Source organism: Neovison vison, chromosome 10, assembly GCF_020171115.1.
Source record: "Neovison vison isolate M4711 chromosome 10, ASM_NN_V1, whole genome shotgun sequence".
In the NCBI taxonomy this organism is placed as follows: Eukaryota; Metazoa; Chordata; class Mammalia; order Carnivora; family Mustelidae; genus Neogale; species Neogale vison.
The window spans coordinates 58,487,764-58,515,530 of NC_058100.1; the positions used below are offsets into that span (position 1 = coordinate 58,487,764).

A 27,767-nucleotide genomic window follows, 5' to 3' on the forward strand; every position below is an offset into this window, starting at 1 on the left:
CTGGTGGGAATGCAAGCTGGTGCAACCACTCTGGAAAACACCATGGAGGTTCCTCAAAAAGTTGAAAATAGAGCTACCCTATGACCCAGCAATTGCACTGCTGGGTATTTACCCTAAAGATGCAAATGTAGTGACGGAAAGGGCATGTGCACACGAATGTTTATAGCAGCAATGTCCACAATAGCTAAACTATGGAAAAACCTAGATGTCCATCAACAGATGAATGGATAAAGAAGATGTGGTATATATATATAAAGGAATACTATGCAGCCATCCAAAGAAATGAAATCTTTCCATTTGCAATGATGTGGATGGAACTAGAGGGTATTATGCTTACCGAAATGAGTCAATCTGAGAAAGACAACTATCATATGATCTCCCTGAAATGAGGAAGTGGAGATGCAAGGTAGGGGGTTTGGGGGGTAGGAAAAGAATAAATGAAACAAGATGGGATCGGAAGGGAGACAAACCATAAGAGACTCTTAATCACACAATACAAACTGTGGGTGGCTGGGGCGGGGCGGGGGTTGGGAGGGAGAGGGTGGTTGGGTTATGGACACTGGGGAGGGTATGTGCTATGGAGAGTGCTGTGAAGTGTGTAAACGTGGTGAATCACAGACTTGTACCCCTGGGGGTAATAATACATTATATGTTAATAAAAAAATTAAAAATTTAAAAATTAAAAAAAAAACTACAATGAGATATCATCTCACTTCTGTCAGAAAAACTAAAATCAACACCACAAGAAACAACAGATGTTGGCAAGGATGTGGAGAAAAAGGAACCCCCTTGCATTGCTGGCAGATGGGAATGCAAACTGGTCCAGCCACTGAGGAAAACAGTATGAAGAAAGTTAAAAATAGAAATACCCAAAGATGCAGCAATCACACTACTGGATATTTACTCAAGAAATACAAAAACACTAATTCAAAGGGATACATGTACCCTCAAGTTTATTACAGCACCGTTTACAACATCTAACCAATGGAAGCAGCCCAAGTGTCCATCAACAGATAAATAGATAAAGATGATGTGGGGGTGATATATGGAATATATATTCAGCCATAAAAATGAATGAAATCTTGCCATTTGCAATGACATGGATGAAGTTAAAGAATATAATGCAAAGTAGTCACACAAGATATTAACCAATGAAAAGCACACTGGAATAACTACCTCCTCTGAGGCAATGGTTCATGTGGTAACCACAAAATCAAATATATTTGAGGGCCATTCATGCATTGCAATGTGTAAAGAACAGAAAGTAAATAATAAAGAGCAGTGAGTCTATGGTCAAACAGGAAGTACAAGCTTGAACCACACACACATACTATTCTCGATGTCACACAAAACGTATTGTGGCTGGATTCAGCCCGATGGCTGAATGACACTACACCTGAAAAGAATGCTTCAGAATGTGATTTGTTGCTTCAAATTCTGAACTACACACCACTACCATAGAACTGAATGAGAAACAGACTATTTTTTCTCTCTTTCTTTCTTCTTAACGATTTTATTTCTAAGCAATCTCTACATCCAACATGGGGCTCAAACTCACAACCCCAAGATCAAGAGTTGCAGGCTCCACCAACTGAACCAGCCAGGTGCCCCAACAGACTACTTTTCAGAGAAGCCGAATCTTCAGTAAGTTTTCTGTAAATACTCACATTCCTTCCTTACATAATCTTAGGTCCTTGGTAGGGTTTTCATTAAGCAACTATTTGTTTAAGCTGAACCACTTCATTAACTGGCCTTGAAATATTGCCATTTCCTTGATAAGACATGAAAAATTAACTGTACCAAAGAAGACACTACAAACTGTTGAACCATGACAAACAAGTACCAAATACTGGAAGCACTTTTTACTGAAACTCTTCTGGGTGTTCGTGTTTTTTCTACTGAGTGGCTGGTAAGCTTTTATGTATTCACCACCAAAGTACATACATATGTTTTCTGCTCTAGGCACTTGCTGTCTAATTTCTACCCTTAAACACAGAAAAAGGACAAAATTGTTTTTTAAGATACTGACATGCATCATTTATTATCTCTTATTAGAAGGAAGACCATGAAACTAAATATACCACTGTATGTCCTCACAGAAATGTTATACCTTGAGAGCCTGAATAAAGAAGGAACATTATCAAAACCACATTTCTATACTGTTTGTATGAAAACGTTGTTTTGATAAATTTTACTGTTAACAACAGAAATAACATTAAAAATTTTATATAGTCATAAATGTATAAACTGAACATGGAATAATTTATTAAACTATCTTAAATTCTACATTGTTAGTCAACCTCCAGTGGCAATTTTTAAACACTTGCCATTCTAAAATAAACAAACTACTAAGCTTAATTTTTATAAAAAATTATTCCATAACAGATATCAACTATTGCCTCTATTAACAGGCAACTGTAGCAGAGAAAAGTGGGTATCTACCCAATCTCTATTTTCTCTTTTCATCATTATTAATAAACCCATATTCAGTGGGTAGAGGAGAGAAGCAAAGTACCTATCTTAAAAAAAAAAATCCCAACTTCCCAGGGAGATAGTAGCCATGTAACAAAATTCTGGTCAAAAAGAATAAGTAAAAGTTGTTGTTTAAAGTTTAAGGGAAAGCTCTTTAAAAGGGCAACATACAGGGGCACCTGGCTCAGTCTGCTGAGCATCCGACTCTGGGTTTTGGCTCTGATCATGATCTCATGGGTTGTGATCTCACGGGTCATGACAGCAAGGCCCAGGTCAGGCTCCACACTCACTGCAAAGTCTGCTTGGGATTCTTTCCCTCTTCCTCTCCCTCTCCTTCTGCTCCTACCCCCACTCACACACACTCTCTTTCTCTCTCTAAAATAAATAAATGGATATTTAAAAAGGTGGGGAGCCACAGACTTGGTTCAGATATGCTGAAGAGAGGTCCAGCCTCAATTCAAGCTTATGGGAGATAACCTTTAAGTCCCTGGCCTCTCCCAAATGGTATGAGTGTCTTTTTTTCATCTGCAGTTGCCTCTTCCAACCATATCTGATAGTTTATGTGGAGGAGGCAACTCACGGTGAGCTCTAGACAGTTTGTGTTAAAAAGAGGACTCAGCATGGAGGCTAGCCAAGCCAGGAAAGCCAACCATGTGGTTAGGGGTATTGAGCCAGATGATATCAGCCCAACTTTGGGAGAGGGGAGAACAGAGAAGTAAAGATTGAACTCAACCAGGAGGGTGAACCCCCAATAAAAATTCTGGAGTCCAAAGCTTGGTGAGCTTCCTGTGTTGGTGATTCTTAAGTGCATACTACTACACACTGATGCAGGAAGGATAATATGTCCCTGAGGATGATGCCAGCGTCCTATCCTCTCAGTCCTAGACTCTGCTCTATATATCTCTTCCTTTGGCTGGTTCTGGTTTGTATTGTTTTGCTATAAAAAAAAAAAAAACTATAATTGTGAGTATAACATTTTGTTCTACTCCTAGAGACTACCTACAGGGACCCCCAAATTTGTAGCTAAGCTAGTATGAAATAAGAGTGGCTCTCTGGACCCCCAAACTTGCAGCTGGAGTTAGAAGTCCCAGGCAGACTTGGTAGCCTGAAGGCCTGTTCCCTTAAAGTCCAGTTTGACAGTCTTTGTCTTTCTTCTTTTCTAAACATAATATTAGACGCAGAGTAGCCATTTTGTGACAACAAGATGACAAGCATGTGCCGAGTACATCAGACAGAGTTCAGTAAGGGAAAGAGAACCTGCTCTAAGTATTTCAAAGAGATTTAATGGAAGAACTTAAGTACTTAAGCAATGAAAGAGCTGGAAGACCAGAAGACTGGGGACACCACTGCTAGCTTCTGGGTTTGCCACCACCACTACAGTCCAGAGAAGTAGGGATGGCTATTGCTTCTCAAATTAGGAAACTGCAGGAAACAGCAACTACAGAATGGAGGCAGGTGATTCAGTATGGAGAGCCTGGAGGCAGATGCAAAGGCTCACAACTGGCGAGGCCCAGGGATCTGTCTACTACTGCCAGAAAAAAATAACACGCTCTTGCCTCCCTCCAGTCTTCACATGCAGAAAGTAAATCGCAGCCAGATCCCAGAGTGAAAGAGAGTTCTCAAAATATTTTATTCAATGAAAACATTTTTGGCCATTCTGTCTCTTGATCTTAAACTCCTTCCCACAATTATGTATTCAAAATTACCATGGTGCTTAGTATATATGGTAAAGATTTATCATGTATATGACTTACACTGTATTGTCGGAAGTTCATAAATAACATCATGGGAGACTATTCTTAACTTTTCTCCCAAAGTCTGAAATCCTAAAAGATATGAATCTTAAAAGCCTCTTAGTAGAGAAAGGGATATGGTAGTAGCTGCTATCCTATAAGCAGCCATTAAAAGGATACAATTTGTTATTTATATTAAAAAGTGTTCTGACACCAGAGTTATGGTCTCTGGACACTTCTTCTCAGTTACCTCCATTAATAAAAACTTCTCTGGGCAGAAACTTGCAACACATATATATTTATTTTATTAATTTTTATTATGCATAAGTGCTACTGTATAATATAGATCCTATAAAGCATAGAAATGTAGGTAGGATATAAAAAAAGATAAAACCAATGAAAAATTTAGGCTACACAAAAATATTATTCAATATTGAATATGGGTCATTTAAAAATGTTTAATTTTGTGCAATTTTTCTGTTGAGAGAAACTTCACATAAAATTTACCATTTTAAGGTATACAGTTCAGTGGTTTTTGGTATATTCACAATATTGTACAATTATGACCACTATGAAATTCCAGAATATTTCCATCACCCCAAAAAGCAACCCGTATCTGGGAGCAGCCACTCCCAAACTTTCCATCCTTCAGCCACCAGCAACCATTAGCCTACCTTCTGTCTCTAAGCATTGGCCTATTCTGAACATTTCATCTAAACAGAAATCATGCAACATGATTTACTTTTTCATACGCTGTTTTATCAGTTTATGAAAAAACAATTTGAAACTTGTTTCAAAATCAGTTTTCTTAGTTCATGGTTTAATCATTATCATATCTGAAAAAGACTGACAAGAGATCCAGAGACCCTAATAGAGGAGCATCATTTTTTTTTCAGTCACACCCATTAATCATTTTGCTGAAATGTGGTTAGGAAATTACTCATTTTCTAAAGTGAGTTTTTTTCCTTAAAAAAAAAAAAAAGATTTTATTTTTTTAAGTAATCTCTATACCCCACATGAGGCCTGCGCTCACAACCCTGAGATCAAGAGTCACATGCTCTGCCAACTAAGCCAGCCAGGCGCCCCTCAAATGATTTCATATCATTAAACCAGAAGGTGTTTTATTTTTATATTTTAACAGTCAGTTCCAAATTTTCTACAACTATTTGTACAAGTTTTAAACACATTTGAAATTTCTGATTCCAGGTTTTTAAGATGTTGAGTTTTATAACACATGTAGCTTTCAGTGCGACAAAATCACATAGTGATGTTTACATTGCCAAATGTTTCAAATGTCCTTCTCTAGAACATGAGTTTATTTCTAGAATAGTTGCTTTGTCATCCTTTAGACAACATTAATTCTTACTTGAAGGGACTGATTAGTGTGTTTGTTTTCTATTGTTATTTTTAGTATCTTAATATGTAACATCATGTGATAGCAACCTCTTTAAACCACTCATATACCCTGTGGGGGTTAAGTTAAAACTAGGCAACCTTTAAATCCACATAAGAGCCCATGCAAACTGCAAGAAAACTCGAATATCATGAAAGTGCATACACTAGTGTGAGCACCACTGGTATTCCTTCCCAAAGTGTGCAAGTCCCTTCTTCCTTCAGGTCACTCCCAAATCACATGAGACAAGTAGCCATTGGACCTGACGACTTACTGAGGTCTCAGTACCAAGGCACAGCAAATATTAGGATAGCTCAATATCCTTTGTGTTGGAATTTTAAAAATACAAATGGAACTTGAGGCATCCCCCTCCCACACACATATATCAATGGATCACCTTGCATATTCCACTGCAGAAAACACTAATCATAAAAATGATAAAGCTTTTTTTAAAAATCTGAATTTAGCAATGGGTGAATTTAGGCATTCAGGAAATATCTGTGGAAGGGAGGGAGGAACAGAGGGTAGGAAGCGAAGAAGGAATTAAAGGGGCTAAAGAATATGAAAAGTTGATAAATCCTGAGGAACAAAGTCTTGGTTATCAAAGTATCTCATTTATGAAGAAGATGTTTACATCCATGATTTAGAGCAGATTAAGAAATCAGGAGGGGAGCCTTAAGAGCAGACTCCAGGACTGAGGACTACCTTTACATATGCTCTACAATCTGCTCTTGGGACATAAACACAGGAGTTTACATTGGAAGCGGGGGCTCCTGATAGAATAGGGATCTGGGCAACTAACTATCTACATCATTTAAGTGTAAGGTTACATAAGCACAGAAGGCCTTTTCATTTCATTTTAAGTTAATTTGATTGTTAAATTACACTACAGTATAATTATACTGCGTACAAACATAATTGTATACAAATTTCACTCAGTAAGAAAGCTTCACTGAAAACACTTGAAATATAAATATCTTCCACTTCAATGAAAAAAGGAAAGCCAAGGCATTATTTACCACTATCCACAACAAGTGCTCAGAACAAAAGGCAGAACCATTCACTGCACAACACTAAAGCGGTTTTTAAAGAAGTTCAAAACATTTACGACTTATTGTAGCTATGAAAACAGTATTTACTTAATATACTGTCCAATGAGAAGAATATGAAAAAAGCTTCCTACCTTTGTGATAAGAAGCCGGTATCTATCCAGCATTGCCTGGTTGTCATGGCAGCCTGCTAATAACTGCCACACTTCTGCCCTCAGGGCTTCGGGGACACCGCTCTTCACCAGAGTGGACAGCCCCTTCGGTCGTGCACCAAGGTTACTGTGCCTAAGAACACAAGAAAACAAACCACTCACACTCCCTTCATCACCGCTGTGGTTATGAGTTACATTAATGAATTTACATAAAAAATGTAAGCCTGGGTTGAGAGAAAAACTGGGAAGGAGGCATGAAATGCCATCAGTTGCTCAGAGATGTCACGGACGTGGTTCCTCAGCCCCATCTTTTCTCTGTTGGTGAACCGTGTTATTCTTCTGTCAAGAAAAGTTTCTACTTTCTCTTTTTTTACTTTTTTTTTTTAACCATTCTATGAACTTATTCACAAAAATGAATGTGTTAATTATGTATTTCTGGGAAGCATTTCAAGGCATAAAAAGAACCATATGAATCCCTTGACATGAACATAGGGTAAATTGGCTAGTGGCAGGGTACAGCAGGGGCTGGGGGAACGGGATGCTGAAAGTGGATCACAGGCCTAACATGTCTTGACTATATGCCTACGTCCTGACCCAAAGTACTCCCTAAATGAAGGACCTAGAACTTTCCTACAAAACCTATTCAACTCCACCCTGCTAGGGGAGTAGCATAGACTTATCAGCCAAGGGTATTTAGAAATGAAACAAAGGCAAATATTTTTTGTCATGAAGTCAATGACGACATAGGAAGTATGCTACTATAATAATCTGCCCAACTGAACAAGAAAGTGACTTGCAATTCCCATTCTTGTGAATGTAATCTACATTCCTCCATGTTTTCTTGGTGCCTAGCTTGAACCTGGAACTACATTTTATGCCCCTTTGCTCAGATTTTCTATTTGTATTTGTTGCTCAGTTCTGATCTCTTAGAACTGACTCTGGTGCTACCATCTGGGCTCCAAACCTTGACGATGTAGTCTGGTTTGATATAACATTCAGACTCTGGTTTCAAGTTTTAGTCTTAAAGGTCATAGAATCAATACGTTTATTTTCTAAAACTGGCCTCCCATCTACCTCACCAACTTACCTAGCTTATATATACTCTTCCATCTCTGGCCCAGACCTCAGTTTTAGCAGGTCCTTCCTCTGAAAATATGTTCCATTCTTTTCCCATTCGGTCATAATCTGGTCATTTTGGAAAACTGTCATAACTCCTATAACTTTAAAGCTCAAATAAACTCATCCCATTAATATTTTTAATAAACCATCAAGTGTATATCTATTCTGCTTTCTTCTGGCCTTTTCAAAGAAAATTTTTATATTGCTGAGTTAGAGAACCTAAACTGCTGATACTGATGGGCTTGGAGCAAAATGAAATGAAAGGAGGTAGAGCTTATACATTTAAAACACTATTGCACATTAGGGACCAGAGTTGTGCTGCTAAGTGAAAAAAAGCAAGTTTCAAAACAGTATATATAATTTTAAATTTATATACTCTCTCTCTCCCTCTCTCAAAATTTTATATGTAGTATTATTTTATTTGTTTTTTAAATATTTTATTTATTTATTTGACAAAGAGAGACACAGCAAGAGAGGGAACACAAGCAGGGGGAGTGGGAGAAGGAGATGCAGGCTTCCCGCCTAGCCAGGAGTTGGATGAGGGATCGATCGCAGGACCTTGGGATCATGACCTGAGCTGAGCTGAAGGCAGATGCTTAACTATTGAGCCACCCAGGCACCCCTACAGTATTATTTTAGATAGATGTTCATTCTCTCTCTCCTTCCCTCTCTTGCTTTCTCTCTTTCTCTAACCCATAATATTTTGAAGTCTGATTTCAACCTGCATAGGAAAAGTATATAGAAGAATATACCCCAAAATGTGTAATAGAATTGAGAGGGAAATTACTTTTTATTTTCCTCTGCTGTTTGAAATATTCACAATGATCTTAAATTCTTTTATAATCATACACACACAAGAAAAGTCATCTCAATTCTTTAAATTTCTCTCATGGACTTAAACTAAAATACAACTTTAGTTTGTAAAAACAAAGCTAAATATGCTCCACAAAATTTCTTGTGAGTATTATTCTCGAGAAGACTTACACCTGAGTAAACTAACATCTTTAATCTCATTCCACCTGCCTCTTCTTTGCTATCTAATTGAGTATAATATTAGCAAAAGAATATTGCACCACAAGAGAGCCAGGATCAGTCATAAAATGATCCTTCTTACAATTTATTTGGTTCTGATTATACTTTTGAATAGGAAAAACATATGGTGTTTGAGGGTATCTGAGTTTCTATAATCTTAGGGTAAAAAACAGAATTAACTAAAAATAAGAATTATCTGAAAATGGAATTAACTAAAAACAAAGGTCAAAGCTCATTTCCTCTGAAATTAAAGCAAAATATTCTGAATTTTAAGTCCCATTATATAACCACAATAGCAAAGTAATTAAATATATCATATGCTTCATGTTATATCGATCAGTAAGTCATCAGTGTACACACAACTATTAAAACTCCAAAACACACCTCCCATGTAAAAGAAACCTTTCCTCAACTCCACATAATCCTCTGGCTGTCATACTGTCTCCTACCTTACAACAACAGATTTCTCTCGAGTTGTTAAATAGTCATTACCTCTATTTCCTCCTTAACTCAGCTCAGCATGGCTTCTGCATCTGTGCTTAGTTTTCACTGAGGTAATACATGACCTCTCTCCATGTCACTAAGTTCAAGGGGCATTTTTCAAACCTCTCACTGTTGACCACTTTGCTTCCTTTGGCTTCAAGGACAAAGCCCTCTCTCTTCCCCCTCACAGACCCCACTGCTATAGTTTCTCCTCTGTGAACCTCCCAAGTCTGGTGGATACTCTCTTCACACTTTTCTCAGTGGTCTACTTCTTTTGTTTCTCTCATCTCGGAGTGTTTTCACCCATGCCCGTGTGTTTGGAGTTTCACAGGCTCAAAGGCACCTCAGAATCAACATGTCCAAATCTCAATCCACATTTTCTTACTAAACCTTGCTCTCCAGGGTATCCTATCTCAGTGACTATCACCACAATCTATCCAAATTAGAAACCTAGGAATTACTGTTGGCATTACTCTCTGCCCTTTAGAGATCCATCAACAAGGCTAATGCATTTTTTCCTGATCTTTCCAAATTCCAAGCACTTCTATCTCCACAGTTCTATTCAGCCTAGACCACACACAGCTTCCTAACACTCACTTGTTGTACTACTATAAATTTCCAATACTGCTGGCAAATATAATTTTGTATAATGACTTAAAAAAAGATTTTAGGGGCACCTGGGTGGCTCAGTGGGTTAAAGCCTCTGCTTTCAGCTCAGGTATGGTCCCAGGGTCCTGGGATCAAGCCCCGAATCGGGCTCTCTGCTCAGCAGGGAGCCTGCTTCCTCCTCTCTCTCTGCCTCTCTGCCTATTTGTGATCTCTGTCAAATAAATTTAAAAAAAAAAACTTAAAAAGATTTTATATTGGAGTATCCTTTCCTACATATGCATACATACAACCCTAATGAACATTTTACCACAGTATGATTCAGCTCAATTGACATTTCAGCTTCTAGCTGACCCCCAGCCATCTGTCTGGCCAAGCATTATGGAAAAAAGTCTTTTCTCCTCTCTTAAAAACCTAGGCTCTATTTATCTTTATAGACTGGCATTTAAAAAGAACGAGGTAATTCATAACACTACATGATTACCAGCTCTAATTTACTGATTATCCTAGTAATCATACAGTAATTATAATGCATACAGCACCCTAATGCATAAGGGACAGTAAAGGATATTAAGCCAAATACTACTAGTATACATCTATGACCAGGGAGGACTGAAATGAAATAGCAATTTATGGAAATAATCACTGCTTTCCATATTTCAGATAAAACTACCTATTAATAACTATATACGACCATTGCTTGAATAAAACATAAAATGCAGCGATCAAGAGACCTAGAAATAGACAACTAGTTGTTACATGTGTTGAAGCATGTACTGGAAACAAGAGGCATCTAATTATTCAAGAAGTCACATATAAAGCAGATATATATTAAATGTATGGTTATCAGGTAGTTTTTAATAAATATAAGTAATTTTTATTATTAAATTTTATTTATTAAAAAAGTTTAATAATTATAAACTCCAGAAGGGCAAGAATCTCTTTCTTCTTTATTTTAGCACCCCAAGTACATAGAACAGTGCCTGGCACAAAGAAGACATTCAATATATTTTAGATAAATAAGTGAACAGATTTATAAAATTAAATTAATATGATCAACTACTAAGTCTAAGCAAAAAAAAAAAATGCTTTTTTTAAAAAAAGATTTTATTTATTTATTTGACAGTACAAGTAGGCAGAGAGGCAGGCAGAGAGAGAGGAGGAAGCAGGCTCCCTGCTGATCAGAGAGCCCAATGTGGGGCTCGATCCCAGGACCCTGAGATCACGACCTGAGCTGAAGGCAGAGGCTTTAACCCACTGAGACACCCAGGTGCCCCCCAAAAATGCTTTTTTAAAAGCAAACATGCTAACTGATTTTAATAAGATCATCAAGATGCCATGTATTCATCTAGTCACCTTCAAAAGAGGCATCTTTTCTTGAAACAATCTAGGCATATAAGAACTTTTACTATTCCAAAACTGTCCAGTGAGAATTTCAAAGGGAAGATATTATTTCTAACAAAAATACCAGAGAAATCAAGGGATGAGAAGAGCCACTGAATGTCACTGAGTGGTCGCTGATGGAATTAGGGCAATTTTGACAGAAGGGAGGTGGAAGTAGGTGGCTGGGAGACAGGACAATGTGAGGACAGTGGCTTGACCCATTTTAAAAGGTTCTCACAGGAAAAGGAATAGCTAGAACTGAAACTAAAAGACAGGGATTTCTCCTTCCCCAACAGTGAGAAAATCTAAATATGTAAACCTAGATCCTACTTAAATTAAACAAGCTACAATAAGAAAAAAACTTCAAGAGAGGCACCTGGGTGGCTCAGTCAGTTAAGCATCTGCCTTTGGCTCAGGTCGTGGTCCCAGGGTCCTAGAATCAAGCCCCGAGTGGGGCTCCCTGCTCAGAGGGGAGTCTGCTTGCCCCTGTCCCTCTGTATCTCCCACCCCTACTTGTGCTCTCTTTTGCTCTCTTTCTCAAATAACTGAAGTATTTTTTTTTAAAGATTTTATTTATTTTTCAGAGTCCATAGTCTCTCATGGTTCACCCCCCCTTCCAATTTCCCTCAACTCTCTTCTGAGGGTTTTGAAGGGGCGGGGGGGTGGGAGGTTGGGGGAACCAGGTGGCGGGTATTAAGAGAGGGCACGGATTGCATGGAGCACTGGGTCCGGTGCAAAAACAATGAATACTGTTACGCTGAAAAGAAATAAAAAATTAAAAAAAAAAAAAAGAAAGAAATGCTAAAAAAAAAAAAAAGATTTTATTTATTTATTGGATAGAGAGAGAGAGATCACAAGTAGGCAGAGCAGCAGGCAGAGAGGGGAAGGCAGGCTCCCCGCTGAGCAGAGAGCCCAAAGCAGGGCTCAATTCCAGGATCCCAGGACCCTGAGATCATGACCTGAGCCGAAGACAGAGGCTTAACCCACTGAGCCACTCAGCGCCTCTTAACTGAAGTCTTGAAAGAAAGAAAGAAAGAAAGAGAGAGAGAGAGAGACTTCAAGAAAAATGACAGATTAAAGGTCATTCTGAAGATCAAGAGCACATATTTTGATCTGGGGTGGAGACGAGCAGGATTTTTCCTCAGCTGAAAAAAATGGAACATTATATGTTAATGTGAAAAGGAGGAAAGCTATAAATGTTCACACTTAGTGATTCTAGTCTTTCAGGTTCTCTCTGAGCTTGTATTTCATTTTGTTCTCCCAGCAGTTCATTGATGCTTGGTTAGGCTGAGAGACCACAGATTAAAACAACACGTTCCCACTGTGGTAAGCACAGCCATGAAGAACACAATCAAAGTGCCTACTAAATGTGTATCAATTTTCTGGTATTCTGATAAAAGAGAAATGAGTAGCTTGAAGATGGTTTTATTCAATAAACCATAATTTTTACCTTAGACATTCACTTAGTATTTTTGGTTAGGAAATCTTCCTGCTACAAAATTTGACCTTTATGCCTAAGTTTTCAGAGTCAGTACTCTGTTTTTCTAGTCTTCAAAAACCTCAACAGCTTCCACACAACTTTAAAACCAGAAATAGTTATCCAGAAATAATTCTGCCCAATTCCTTAAATTTACTCAATAATTTAATGCTCAGGTCATCGGCTCTACTATTTTGAATATATTGGACATGTCACAGAAGTCTTTTTTTTATTGTGTTATGTTAGTCACCATACAGTACATCATTAGTTTTTGATGCAGTGTTCCATGATTCATTGTTTACATACAACACCCATTGCTCCACGCAATCCATGCCCTCCTTAATACCCATCACCAGGCTCACCCATACCCCCACACCCCTCCCTTCTAAAATCCTCCATTTGTTACCCAGAGTCCATAGTCTCTCATGGTTCATCTCCCACTCCGATTTTTCCCCCTTCATTTTTCCCTTCCTTCTTCTAATGTCCTTCATGCTATTCCTTATGTTCCACAAGTAAGTGAAACTATATAATTGTCTCTCTCTGATTAAACTTATTTCACTCAGCATAATCTCCTCCAGTCCCATCCATGTTGATGCAAAAGTTGAGTATTCATCCTTTCTGATGGCTGAGTAATATTCCATCGTGTATATGGACTGCATCTTCCTTTTCCATTAGTCTGTTGAAGGGCATCTTGGCTCTTTCCATATTTTGGCTATTGTGGACATTGCTGCTGTGAACATTGGGGTACATTCACTACTTCTTTTCACTACATCTGTATCTTTGGGGTAAATACCCAGTAGTGCAATTGCTGGGTCATAGGGTAGCTCTGTTTTTAATTTTTTGAGGAACCTCTACACTCCTTCCTAAAGTGGCTGCACCAATTTGCATTCCTACCAACAGTGTAAGAGGGTTCCCCTTTCTCTACAACTTCTCCAACATTTATTGTTTCTTGCCTTGTCAATTTGGCCATTCTAACTAGTATAAGGTGGTATCTCAGTGTGGTTTTGATTTGAATCTCCCTGATGGCTAATGATGAACACTTTTTCATGTGTGTTAGCCATTTGTATGCCTTCTTTGGAGAAGTGTCTGCTCATGTCTTCTGCCCATTTTTTGACATGATTATCTGTTTTTTTTGGATATTGAATTTGAGAAGTTCTTTATAGATCTTGGATGATCAGTCCTTTGTCTGTAGTGCCATTTGCAAATATCTTCTTCCATTCTGTGGGTTGCCTATTTGTATTGTTGATTGTTTCCTTTGCTGTGCAGAAGCTTCTTATCTTGATGAACTCCTAAAAGTTCATTTTTGCTTTTGTTTCCCTTGCCTTTGGAGATGTGTCTGGAGAGAAGTTGCTATGGCTGATGCCAAAAAGGTTACTGCCTATGTTCTCCTCTATGATTTTGATGGATTCCTGTCTCACATTGAGGTCTTTCATCTATTTAGAGTTTATCTTTATAAAGATAAACTCTAAATAAGAGAGTGTAAGAGAATGGTTCAGTCTCATTCTTCTATACATAGCTGTCCAATTTTCCCAGCACCATGTATTGAAGAGACTGTCTTTCTTCCACTGGATATTTTTTCCTGCTTTGTCGAAGATCAGTTGACCATAGAGTTGAGAGTCCATATCTGGGCACTCTATTCCATTCCACTGGTCTATATGTCTGTTTTTGTGCCAGTATCATGCTGTCTTGGTGATCACAGCTTTGTGATATAGCTTGAGATCAGGCAATGTGATGCCCCCAGCATTGTCTTTCTTTTTCAACATTTCCTTGGCGATTCAGGGTCCTTTCTGGTTCCATACAAATTTTGATTGTTCCAGCAATTTGAAAAATGCCATTGGTACTTTGATTGTGATGGTGTTGAAAGTACAGACTGCTCTGGGCAGCATAGACACTTAAAAAATGTTTATTCTTCCAATCCATGAGCATGGAATGTTTTTCCATCTTTTTGTGTCTTCTTCAATTTCTTTCATGAGTGTTTTGTAGTTCCTAGAGTATAGATCCTTTACCTCTTTGGTTAGGTTTATTTCAAGGTATCTTATGGTTTTAGGTGCTACCAATTTCCAGTTTGGATTTTCCAAGTTGTCCCATCACAGATGTCTCTCTCCTCTCTTCCTCTCTCCCTGTTGCTAGCCCTCTTCTTCAATTCTAGCTCACTTACTTTTTTCTTTCGGTCATTTCTTCAAGAAACCTTAACTCCAAGTTCATATAACAGACCTCTACTACTGAAGTTTTTACACACTCTGTTTTTACCTTTCTTTTCCGTATCTTTATTTCTTTCTGATAATTTCAAATTTGTATTAAATTTTTCCCTTTACATCTTTCTATTGGTATATTTTTAATTAACTGAATTCTGATTTCATCCATAAAAGTTCCACTTTATTTCAATACAGTGATCTAGCTGTTTTATAATAAGTTCAAAATACTTTCAACTATATTTTAGTTAAAAGTTCATTAAGAACACAGGCTGAAGGGATGCCTGGGTGGGTCAGTCAGTTCAGCATCTGCCTTGAGCTCAGGTCATGATCCCAGGGTCCTAGAATTGAGTCCCTCATTGGGCTCCTAGCTCAGTGGGAAGCCTGCTTCTCCCTCTACCAGCTGCTCCCTCTGCTTGTGTGCTCACTCACTCTGACAAATAAATAAAATAAGATCTTTAAAAAATAATACTAAATTAAATAAATAAATAAAAGAAGAAGAAGAAGAACACAGGCTGTCTCCTCACTTTAAAGAAAAATATTCCAAAACAAAACTGAAGTATTTTATACAACAGGTGCTTTACCTAAATAAATCACAAAAATAACTTAATGTAAGTACCTAACCAGTATTGCTAAGACTCACCAAAAGCTTCTAAATGTAAAGAACAGTAATGTTTTAAAAAGATATTCCAAGAGCAATTAAAAATTTTTATCAATCCTTATGTAATAGATACAACTTTTCTCAATTAGGCACATTTTTCCTTTTTTATGCATGTGAATTATCATGACACAACTGTGATAAAGAGCCAAATAAAATAAAAATATTTGAATTGTAGAAGATGCAACAAGTTCTGTAAAGGTCAAAAATCAGTTCTCTTAGTTGATTAAAAGAGTTTCCTCACATAGTGATCTAAAGGGGTATGTGCACCTCAGTGTTCATAGCAGCAATGTCCCCAATAGCCAAACTATGGAAAGAGCCCAGACAGACATCGACAGATGAATGGATAAAGAAGATGTGGCACATACAAACAATGGAATATTACTCAGCCATCAAAAAATGAAATCTTACCATTTGCAATAATGCAGATGAAACTAGAGGGTATTATGCTAAGCAAGTAAGTCAATCTGAGAAAGAATTATCATACGATTTCATTCATATGTAACATTTAAGAAACAAAACAGAGAATCATAAGGGAAGAGAGGGGAACATAAAACAAGATGAAATCAGAGGAGACAAACCATTAGAGATGCTTAACTATGGGAAACAAACTGAGGGTTGCTGGAGGGGGAGATGGACATTAAGGAGGACATGTGATGGAATGAGCACTAGGTTTATATACAACTGATGAATCACTGACTCTACCTCTGAAACTGATAATACACTATATGTTAATTAACTGAATTTAAATAAAATCTAAAAAAATAAAATCATTTCCTCAGATTCACTCAATGAATTTTTTGAAGTCCACTACTAAAAATATAATTTAGAAAGATACTTTATTCCTAGAAAAATGTACACTGAATTATAGGTGAGAAGCCCTGTCAGTTCTACTTCCGAATTCCTTCCCCATTTGGAACCTCCTCTCCCTGTAAGGCCCATGGGTTTGGTAAGAACTCACCAACTCAGGCAATTACCTCCCAACCAGTTTCTCTATTAACAGGTGCTTCTGAAATAATAAAAAGCACCATAGCAATTTTAGCTTTAAAAGATTTGTTGAGGGTTGTCTTTACTATGTTGGTAACTACTAAAGTTGGATGGTGGGTTCATGAGGCTTTACTCTGTATTATTTTCTCACTTTTGCATATCACAATTATCCATTTAAATGTTTACATGCCTCTGTAAGATGGCAAACTCCTTGGAGATAGGAATTATCTCCTATTCATCTTTATGTCTAGTACAGTTCCTAAGAGAGAGTAGATCATTTTTTTTCAGTTGGACACAATCATCCTATAGGAAAAAATAACAAAATGGTCAAGAAACATGAAACAACTCAATGTTTCAGTTAACTGATTAAAATGATCTGTTATGAGAATACATTCCTATCTATTCTTCATTATGAACATCCGAGGTAAGAACTGTGTCTTTATCTATGTATCTCCTAGAGCTTAGGAAAATGCTTCATAAAATGTATGTTCTGACCAAGTTATAAATCTTGTTATTTTGTAAAAACAGCAAAGCTCTCAATATGCTATTTATTCAGTCACCTAAGTAATTTTGTGTTCCTGCCATCCTCATGGTCTGTCTTTAACTCCTACTAGAAGGCTGGCAAGGGAATCAGTTTCCTAATTTACTCTCTCCCTCTCATTAAAACTTCTACATTCTTCCATAAAAGCTAATCCAGTAACCTACCCACATTACAGAAATGGCACCTGTCCACTTGGCTACAAAAGTTCTGGCTCTGGAGCCAGACTGTCTAGATTCAAATGCTGACGTGGTCATTTACTCACTGCATGATCGTGGGCAAGTTACTTACTGGCTGTTGAGCAAGTTACCTATTCATTACCATTATCTTCTATGCATTTTTATACTAGCTTCTGAATGTAGTTGTACCTCAGTTTCTCATCTCTCTCTCTCTTTTTTTTTTTTAAGATTTTGTTTATTTGACAGAAAGAGTGAGAGAGCACAAGCAGGGGGGAGCAGCAGAGGAAGAGGGAGAAGCAGGATCCCTGCTGAGCAGGACCCTGGGATCATGACCTGAGCTAAAGGCAGCCGCTTAACTAAGTAAGCCACGCAGGCACCCTTAGTTTCTCATCTCTACCATTAAGATACTAACAGTCCCTGCCTCAGAGGATTGCCGTGGCGACTAGAGTAAGGCTTCTAAAGTGCTCAGGGTAGCACCTGGCGCATAGCAAGCAAACTTGAGTCAGCTCTTACTTTGTAGCCATGCCCTGCCTTTCCTCCTGTTATAGTGAACGGTCTGTGCTCTTAAAAACAACTCCTCCATTCCTCAACAAATCCATCTCTTCTTGTCTACTCAACAGCTTCTCTTGCAACTGTGTCCTCTCCCTCTGGCATTCTCAAATTTTCTCTCCTAGATTATTTTCAACAACATACAACATGCTACATTAATTTTTAGAATAACCTCTCGGTGCACATGCAGTTCCTAACATGTCCCTATTTCTTGTCATCCTTTTATAGCAAAACTACTCTGAAGAGGTCCCTTTACCTGCTGATTATCTTTCTTAGACACAGTCTAATCAAGCTTTCATTCTTACCTCTCCATTGAGAGGTTTTTGTCAGGGTCATCAGTGACAACTGAATTGCTGGGTCAAGTAAAAATTCTCAGGCTTACTCGACCTATCAGCAACTAATCATTACCTTCTTCTTGACAGACTGACTTCCTTGTTTCTTCTCCTACCTTTACAGGCTATGCTTTCTTGGACTCCTTTGTATGATCCTCCTCATCCCTCCCACCTCTAAAGGCTGGAGTGGACAAGGGCCTGGTTCCTGGATGACTTTTCTATTCACTCCCTAAGTAATCCTGTCCATTCTAACAGCTTTAAAAATCATCTATACACCAGTGGCTCCCAAACTCCTATTTCTATCCTTACCTTTCCCTTGAACTCAATCTACTATCTAACTGACTAAAGGACACATTTATTTGGATGTTTACAAGGCATCTCAACATCTCCGAAGTCTTGATTTTATCCTCCAAAGGTGTTCTTCCTCCTCTTGTCTTTCATATTTAAATAAACATAAGACCTAATTGTTCAAGGCAAAACTCTGGCATTGTTGGTCAGTTATTTCTTTTTCTCAGGCCACACAGGAAACATAAGCAAATTCTATCAGCTCTGTCTCAAAATAAATCCAGAATCTCAACACATGTTACTTTTTGCTATCAGCATGGCAGAAGACATCATCATCTCTCTGCTAGTTTATTTACAATAGTCTTCTAACTATTCTGCCTCCTTCTGTCTTTGCTTCCTTATAATTTATTTTTCAGTTCAAAGCCAGAATGACACTTTAAAAATGTTTAAGTCAAAACACCTCACCATAACATGACATGATCAAGATACAAAGTGGTCAAGTAAACTGTCCTATGAAAATTGAATCTACTTAAAATCCAACATGAAATATATCAATTTACATTTATTTTAAAATTATACAAGAAAAAAATAATCAAGTACCAAATGTAGCTATGTAAAATTTTCATAGACTTGAAGGGACAGAAGTCTGTAAGTCAAGAATTTTCACTCATAAATACATTCAATAAATTTCTGTTGAGCACCTACCACATTCTAGGCACTGTGATAGGAACCTGTAAGACAACAGTAACTTTGAGGAGGTCATGTGCATTTGACATAACTTTGAAGGGCCAGAATAGAAAAATTAGTTTGAGATAGTGATTCCTACAATAAATACTACAAATCAAAGTAAAGAGAGAGGAATGTGAATACAAGGGATAATGAAGGCACTGACCTAAGAAAAGCAGACACTTCAAAGAGCTACTCTACATATAAGCCACAAATTTCACTCCTGTCTTTTTCCTTTCTTTTTCCTCCATTTCCTTCCTTCATTCATATTTATTACTTGTTATGATGTTTTCTGTGTAGTACAAAATATAAAATAAGCATTTGGGTCATTTTTTTCTTCTTTTGTTTTTCTGACAGAGTAGTAGCATTTGTGCCTCAACAATCAAAATGCTCAGGATTAATATTCTTGGTTTTCGGGGTCTGGGTTGTTTCTGTTTTGGTTTTGGGTTTTAGGGTTTTTTGCCATTTAAGGTACAATTTATGCAGTGTAAAATTCACCCCAGTTCTGTGAGTTCTGATAAATTCATAAAGTTGTGTGGTCATCACTGTAACCGATATACAGGATAGTTAAAAAATTCTATGCTCTCTTGTAGTTACTACCACCCAACATGATCAATTCTTGGCAGCTACTAATAAATTTTCTATCATGATAGTTTTGGCTTTTCAAGAATCTTATATAAAAGAAATCATGTAGGATTTAGCCATTCAAATCTGACATGTTTTACTTAACATAAAGCACTTGAGATCCGTCATGTTATTGTGTGTCAGTAGTTCATTCTTTTTTTTTTTAAAGAGATTTTATTTATTTATTTATTTGACAGAGAGAGAGAGACAGACAGACAGACAGACAGACACAGTGATCAAGGGAACACAAGCAGGGGAAGCGGCAGAGGGAGAAGCAGGTTTCCCGTGGAGCCGGAAGCCCAATACGGGCTCAATCCCAGGACCCTGGGATCATGACCTGAGCTGAAGGCAGAGGCTTAACAACTGAGCCACCCAGGAGCCCCAGTAGTTCATTCTTTTAATTGCTCAGGAATACTCCGCGGACTGCATGTACCACTTAGTTGATCCACGCTGGACAGCATTTGGACTGTTTCCAGTTGGGGGCACTTATGAACAAAGATGTTGCAGACTTGTACACAGGTTTTCATTTCACTTGGGTGACAATTTCACCTAGGAGTGGGATTGTTAGGCTGTGTCTTACCTCTATATTTAACCTTTTGAGGAAAAGTGAGAATGTTCTCCAAAATGGCTGCTGCACCATTTTATACTGTTATCAGCAGTGTAAGAGGGTGTCGATTTCTCCACATCCTTGCCAACACTTGTTATTATTTGTCTTTTTTATTACAGGTAACCCAGTAGATGTAAGGTGGTATCTCATTGTGGTTTCCATTTGCATTCCCCTAATGGCTAATGATGCAAGCATTACATGATGTAATTAATAAGCTGGCTCGGCATCAGTATGTCTTCTCTGGAGAAATGTCTATTTACATTGTGTAGCTCTATTTCTGAACCGTCTATTCTGCACCTTTGATCTATGTGTCTGTCCTTTCATCAATAATGTCTTGATCACTGTAGCTTGATGGTAAGCCCTGAAATCAGGCAGTATGAGTCTCCCAAATTCGTTCTTCATTTTTAAGCGTTTTGGCAATTCCAGTTACTTCACTTTTCTACACACATTTTAGAATCAGATATTCAGTTGGTACCAAAAAAAATTCCACTAGGATTTTGATTGAAGTTACATTGATCCCAAAGACGAGTATGGCCAGAAGGGAAATCTTAACGATACTGAGACTTTCATTCTATTAACATGATACATTTTTCCACTTACTGAGGTCTTCTTTGATTTCTTTCATTACTGTTTTCTACTTCTGCAATGTATAGATCTAGTAACAGTTTGTTCAATTTCTACCTAAATGTTTCAAGGGTTTTTTTCCTAGTGTTTTTATGTGGTTTTAAATTTCTATTTCCAATTTTTCATAGCTAGAATATAGAAGTAAGATCGATTTTTGCATATTTACCTTGTATCCTACAACCTTGTAAAACTCTGTTTCCGAATTAGGTTCTGCCAATAAGTTAACAATGGTATGTGATTGAAAGAAGAAAAGAAGGATTTGCATTGCCATTAGCAGCCATACCACGACTCCTGAGAAATAATGATACCTGGGAGATGCTCTAGGAAATACCAGCACCAATCATATAGGGTCCCCCCACCAGCTCAGAGGGCTGGGTAACTCTTTCAAAGCCAGGAACTAACAAAATGTCCCCTCCCCTCACAGCTCCTTCTAAACCCTAGCTGCTCTGAGCATCCTCAATGCCTCAGCAACCAGCTGGGCAGTCTTCTTCAGAGGTCCCTGCACCAGCTTCTTAGGAAACCTCCACTGAGCTCCTAGATTCTGTTCACAATACTTCTTCCATTTTATTTCTCCACCTCTAGAGGATACTGCTGCTTCCTACTATTTGGAATTTTCAATATCCTCTTTCTGTCGTTCAGCATTCTAACACGCTAGAAACCAATTACTTGCATTAATACCCCTCTAGCTGAAAAGGCTGGCAGGGCTTCTGTTTTCCCAACTGGACTCTAACAATCTTCTTGCTCTGACCAGCACCCCTTCCCCACTCCCAAGATATAATGTCCTAGAAAATTCTATTAACTAATGACAAAGATTCTCTTTTTCACAGAGCTCTGCTCAGGCTCACCTGAACTCTTTCCTCAAACAGGCCCTGACTTGGACGTTTCCATGTTCATCTCTGTATTGTCCATTTTTAGCAAGAATCCTACTAAGTCAGTTTAGCCAGGAACCCCACCCTCAGTATCTGATCACCCTTGATTTCTAATTGAGTTCCTCATCTTCTGCCATCCTCAGGTGATGTCTGATCACCCTTATCCTAAACCTTATGCAAGAATCTTGCAAGGTGAATTTAGTCAGGAACTCCTTCACCTCTGATGTTTCCTTCCAGTCACTTTCCACCTGCTGACATCCACCCTCTCCTTGGCTATAAATTTGCACTGTTCCTTGCTGTATCTGGAGTTCAGCCCAATCCCTCTCCCCTACTGCAAGACCTCATTTTAGTGATTCCTATACCTACCGTGATAGCTCCCCCTCCCTGAATAAAGTCGCTCTTATCACCTTTAACAAGTGTCATGGATAACCTTAACACTAATTCACGGCCATAGAAAATGAAAATACATCTTAAATGGGGCAAAAACACTGCATGAAATCAGTAAAAATATACGAGATAAATTTAGGAAGGTGATCAATGCTTACACGAGTCAATTAGCTTCTGGATATAATATAGGGAAAAATCATGAAAGGTTTTTGAAATGGGGGTTAAAGAGTCTACTGAACACCTTTTCTATGTTGCCCCTTTTGGGAATTATCTGATATGACAGAGGTGTATGCCTTTGTCTTTAGGCAAATTTACAACTCTCAACAGATGTGCAGAAAACTGGTAACAATGCATAACTTTTTTGTCCATAGCCATGAAAACAATTCCTATTCATGACAATGCAAGTGAATTATTAGGAAGAGAATATAAATCTCTAAACTGAATTCTCACTTGATTGGTTCTAATATCTTAATGGCTCCCATTAATCAATGAGTTAAACAAACTCTCTAAGATGTGTTCATTTTACATTTGTATCTGTGAGATAAATAAGATTAAATTTTCTTTGTTTAATTAGGGGAGGCAGCAAGCCCTCCCTTACTCTTAGGGCAACTCCTTAAAATATAAAAGATTTGGCACTTCGATCAGAAAGTTGACAAAACTATTCTCCAGATTTTACAGTGAGAAGGCATGAGCTTTCCAATCCTCAGAACCATAAATAATCTGCCTAATTAAATGAGGAACCTCTCAGGAGGTGTATAGGAGATTATCATAAGAAGCATTTGTTTGTCTCTTAAAAAGATAAAGTTTAATTCTTTGTTCTTCTACTTTACCATATAAAATGTCTGAAATTCTTCCCAGACTTAGCAGCTTCTCCTGGACCACCACCATGCATGTAATTTGATATGTATACTCAATAATAAATGGTAGTTTCTATATAACGGTATGGCACAATCGTTTGTTGGCAAGATTTTTAAATTTTACTAACAAATTATAGTTATGATTACCTCTTTAAAAAGCTTACCTGTAATAGATATAAAGAGAATATTCATAATAAGTATAAACAAAGTATCCTTTTTTGTAGTTCTAGATAAAATACTCCAAAATCTAAAGCAACAGTTTTAGTCAGAAAGAATAAAACAGACTGGTTACCGTTTATAATCAGTGGTGAAATGAGTAATTCTAAGCAGTACAGCCCCTTTTCATGGTAATAGATTGGTAGAGAAAGGAAATATAACCCCTTAACAATAGATATTTACATGTTTTAGCAATAAAGCACATAGCTGACAACTCTAGGCAATGTCATTTCTAAATTAAATAATAAGGCAAATGTATCTTCCAAAAGTAAGTTAAATAAAACCATACTGGATGGAAGACCCAGCCAAACATAGAGTATTCATGAATTATGTTTTAACTTTTATGTTTTTAAAGTACATTAAAATACTAATATAAACAAACATATTTTAATTAATAAGACAAATGAACATCAACTATGTAAATATAAAATTTTCAATACAAAAAATAAATTTTACCATCTTCCTAGCAGTTCTCCCCAAGAATACAGGATCTTCTCAGGACAATCCTTAGACACATCACCTGTTCCACTTGAGAGTTCATTATCACTCTCTGCAGAAGAAACACAAAAATAAAAATGAAGAACACTGTATTATATATTTGCTATTTATGTATTATAAAGAAAGAAACATGACAATGTGTCTAATAAAACAAACTTCTGCTTATATTATGCCCATTGCAAAAAAAAAGGTAGAAATTTCATTATTATAGTTTATCTTTAGTGCCTAGATAAATATATTCTCAAAGCATAAACATTTTATGAAAATTCCTATTCACAATTTATACAGTATGAAATTGAAAATACCAATATATATACATAACTCTATCCCCAAAGGGTAAAATTTTAAAGCTAATGGTAACGCAATTAGAAATTCTTATGTGATATTCTAATCATGAAATTAATATTCTCAAATATTAGTATTTTATTAGTGATGCCAACAATGAAATCAAGAGTCAGATATATATTTATATCAATATATAACACTGAGAAATATATATATATTGTGATACAAACACCAAACAACTAGAAATATAAGAAAATTTTAAGGTTTTAAAGATACACTCATAAGTACAAATATTTTTGACTAAAGGAATTCATAAGTACAAATATTTTTAACTAAAGGAAAGATTAAACTATTTGGCTTTTTCAAATGGCAACTTTATAAAATATCCCATAATATAAAGTAAAAGTTGCAGAAAGAATACAACTGGTTGAGTTACAGCACTCCATTAGTGATGAAAATGAGTAACTGTAAGCTGTGTAAATCTTCTTTAGGTGGTAACAGAGCTGGTGGAGAAAGGAAATACAATGGGCACAACTTACCTACATTATAACAAGGACTTTGACAGAGGACTATATAAGAAAAGTCTGAAGAAGTATTACCTGAATGAAAAGCTAGATAAAAATTTCTTTGGCTCATAGCAAGAACAAATGTCTTATCAACGTTGTTACAGTACAATAGGGACTGGCATTAAGTGAATCCCACCAGGATCGGTGTGAAGAACCGTTATTACTTAGCATACTAGAAAGCCAATGATCCAAGTATAAACTAATTCATACAGGTGGACAGCATGAATACCAAAACACAATACAATAAAGGAAGGTTTATTTGGTCAGGTTAAAAGATTTGGTCATATTCACACAAATATGTGAAGTATCACATAGTAAAGTATAACCAAAACATAAGCACATGCATAGACAAATGCTTCAACACGTTTAGGACACTTTGTCCAAAAAGTAAACATTATTCTGGATACTGGAATGACGGTCAAGAAGGTATACACTAAACTCACTGCTCTACAAATACCTCACATAAGCAATTCTGTGAACTTTGTTCATCATGAATATAAGAGAAATAAGAGATTTTTTAAAAAGCTAAACCAAGGGGCGCCTGGGTTGCTCCATTGGTTGAGTGACTGCCTTGGGCTCAGGTCATGATCCCGGACTTCAGGATCAAGTCCCCGCATCGGGCTCCCAGCTTCTTGGGGAGTCTGCTTCTCCCTCTGACCTTCTCCTCTCTCCTGCTCTCACTCATTCCCTCTCAAATAAATAAATAAAATCTTTTAAAAAAAAAAAGTTAAACCAAATGAAGTATTTCTAAGTATTAGAGGAATAAAGTAAACAGAAACAACTAAAGCCTTAAATATTAAAATATTCTAAAAAACTATCGATGTAAATAACCATCCTTTATAATCCTTGTAATTTTTCATCTAGACTGAGGTACTTTTTGAGAGTGAAAAAGGAGACTATTAAAAGTTACACTGGAAAAAGGTTAAACACGCTATTCTGAGGCAAACAGGGACTGTGGATCACTCTTCTTATAAACTGGTACCAAGTATGAGTGCTTATAATAAAAACTGGATTTCAGTCAAGGAGGGTCCAATAGAGTTCCACCTTATCCTCTATTTTGCTCCATAGTAAATAATAACACACCAAGGCTCCAAAGTATTTGCTAAAGTTGAAATGCCAAATTGAAGACCAAAATCTAAGAACAATGAAAAGGGAAAAGAAAAAAAAGGAAACAAATCATTAATCTTGATTATAATAAAATTCAGAAAGTACTACTAACACAGAGAATCTGCTTCTTCTTATTCTTTTTGGTAAAGGAATAAAACAAAACCAAGATGCCATAAGAAAGATTAAGAAATCTACCTGTAAATTAAAAGCTGATATGAAGCAAGATATAGTGTATACTAAAAAACAAAAACAAACAAACAAAAAAATCCCAACTTTTGACAAATGGTCCTAGTATTCAATAAACTAAAAATTCCAATAAAAAACTGGGCCAAGGACCTAAACATAGTACAGTTGTATAAAAAAATAACTGGCCAATAAAGATGTTAAAGAAAGCCTTATCTCAATTATTTTGTTATTCAAATTAAGACAATGAAACAGAAAAAACCAGAGAACATAAAGAATAATTATATCTAGTGTTGATAAAAAAAAAATAAGGGGAAATGGCCAAGAAAGTTGATGTTTATAGAAGAGTAATCTAAGAGTCCAAATTAATACATCATCTGATACAGCAACTCCACTTCTAAAAATTTATTCTCCAGGAACACATATGCCATATCGGTATCTGTAAAAGAATTTCATTGTATCACTGCTTGTAATAACAACTGAAAACTATCAGGACTTCTTCAACAGAAGCTGCATTAACTAGGGGCACCTGGGTGGCTCAGTTGGTTAAGCATCTGCCTTGGGCTCATGTCATGATCCAGAATCCTGGCATAGAGCCCTGTGTTGGGCTCCCTGCTCCGCAGTAAGTCTGCTTCTCCCTCTGCCCCTACCCTTGCTTGTGTTCTCTCTCTCTCTAATTCTCTATCTCAAATAAATAAATAAAATCTTTATTTAAAAAAAGAAGTTGCATTAACTAAATTATGGTACGTCCATTCCAAAGAATACCACCCAACAGTTTAAGAATTGACTAGATCTTTATACGATACTTGAAAACCATCTAAAATACATTAATTTGAGATGAAAAACAAAAAAAAGAGTAAAGTAATTTTTAAGTACAGTTTTATTTCAGTAAGTTATATTACTGATATGACTACAAAGATCTTTAAAAACAGCTGTTTAGGGGCGCCTTGGTGACTCAGTGGGTTAAGCCGCTGCCTTCAGCTCAGGTCATGATCTCAGGGTCCTGGGATCGAGTCCCACATCGGGCTCTCTGCTCAGCAGGGAGCCTGCTTCCCTTCCTCTCTCTCTGCCTACCTCTCTGCCTACTTGTGATCTCTCTCTCTCTCTCTCTCTCTGTCAAATAAATAAATAAATAAATAAGTCTTTAAAAAAAAAAAAAGCTGTTTAAGATTATACACCAAACTATTAAGAAACGATTATGTTTCATCATCTAACAGTATCTTCTCACATAGTAGACATTCAATAAATATTAAGGGAACACATGTGTTACTTTTAAGTTTCTTTTCTATAAAAATTCTTATCTTTTAAAATAAGTACACATAACTATATTAACCATGGGGAAAGGACTTTTATCTTTTAAATAATCCCTGTTGCTACAGAAAACAAAAGCCTACTTCATTATTATAAACCCCTACTAATATGCCATAAAATCATCACTGACAACAAGTTACTATTTCCCTGACAATCTGCCAAGTTATATTCCACCACAAAAAGGAATTAGAAGTGTAAACACCCAGATTAGTCGGAGAACCACAATAAGAGGGGGTAAAATGGGCACACACACTGAAGTAAAAACTAGATCCCTAGTAAAAAAAAAAA

General features: G+C 36.9%; 1 protein-coding gene across 4 annotated transcripts in view; it reads right to left on the reverse strand.

Moving 5' to 3' along the window:
- RABGAP1L (RAB GTPase activating protein 1 like) overlaps positions 1–27,767 on the reverse strand; it is a 770,846-nt gene that overhangs the window by 535,158 nt on the left and 207,921 nt on the right. For all 4 annotated transcript variants that reach the window (XM_044267366.1, XM_044267367.1, XM_044267369.1 and 1 more), the window contains exons 12-13: positions 23,986–24,079; positions 6,782–6,932 (exon numbers count right to left, since the gene is read on the reverse strand). In XM_044267366.1, coding sequence (XP_044123301.1) covers positions 6,782–6,932; positions 23,986–24,079 — 245 coding nt within the window. The remainder of the gene's footprint in view (positions 1–6,781; positions 6,933–23,985; positions 24,080–27,767) is intronic.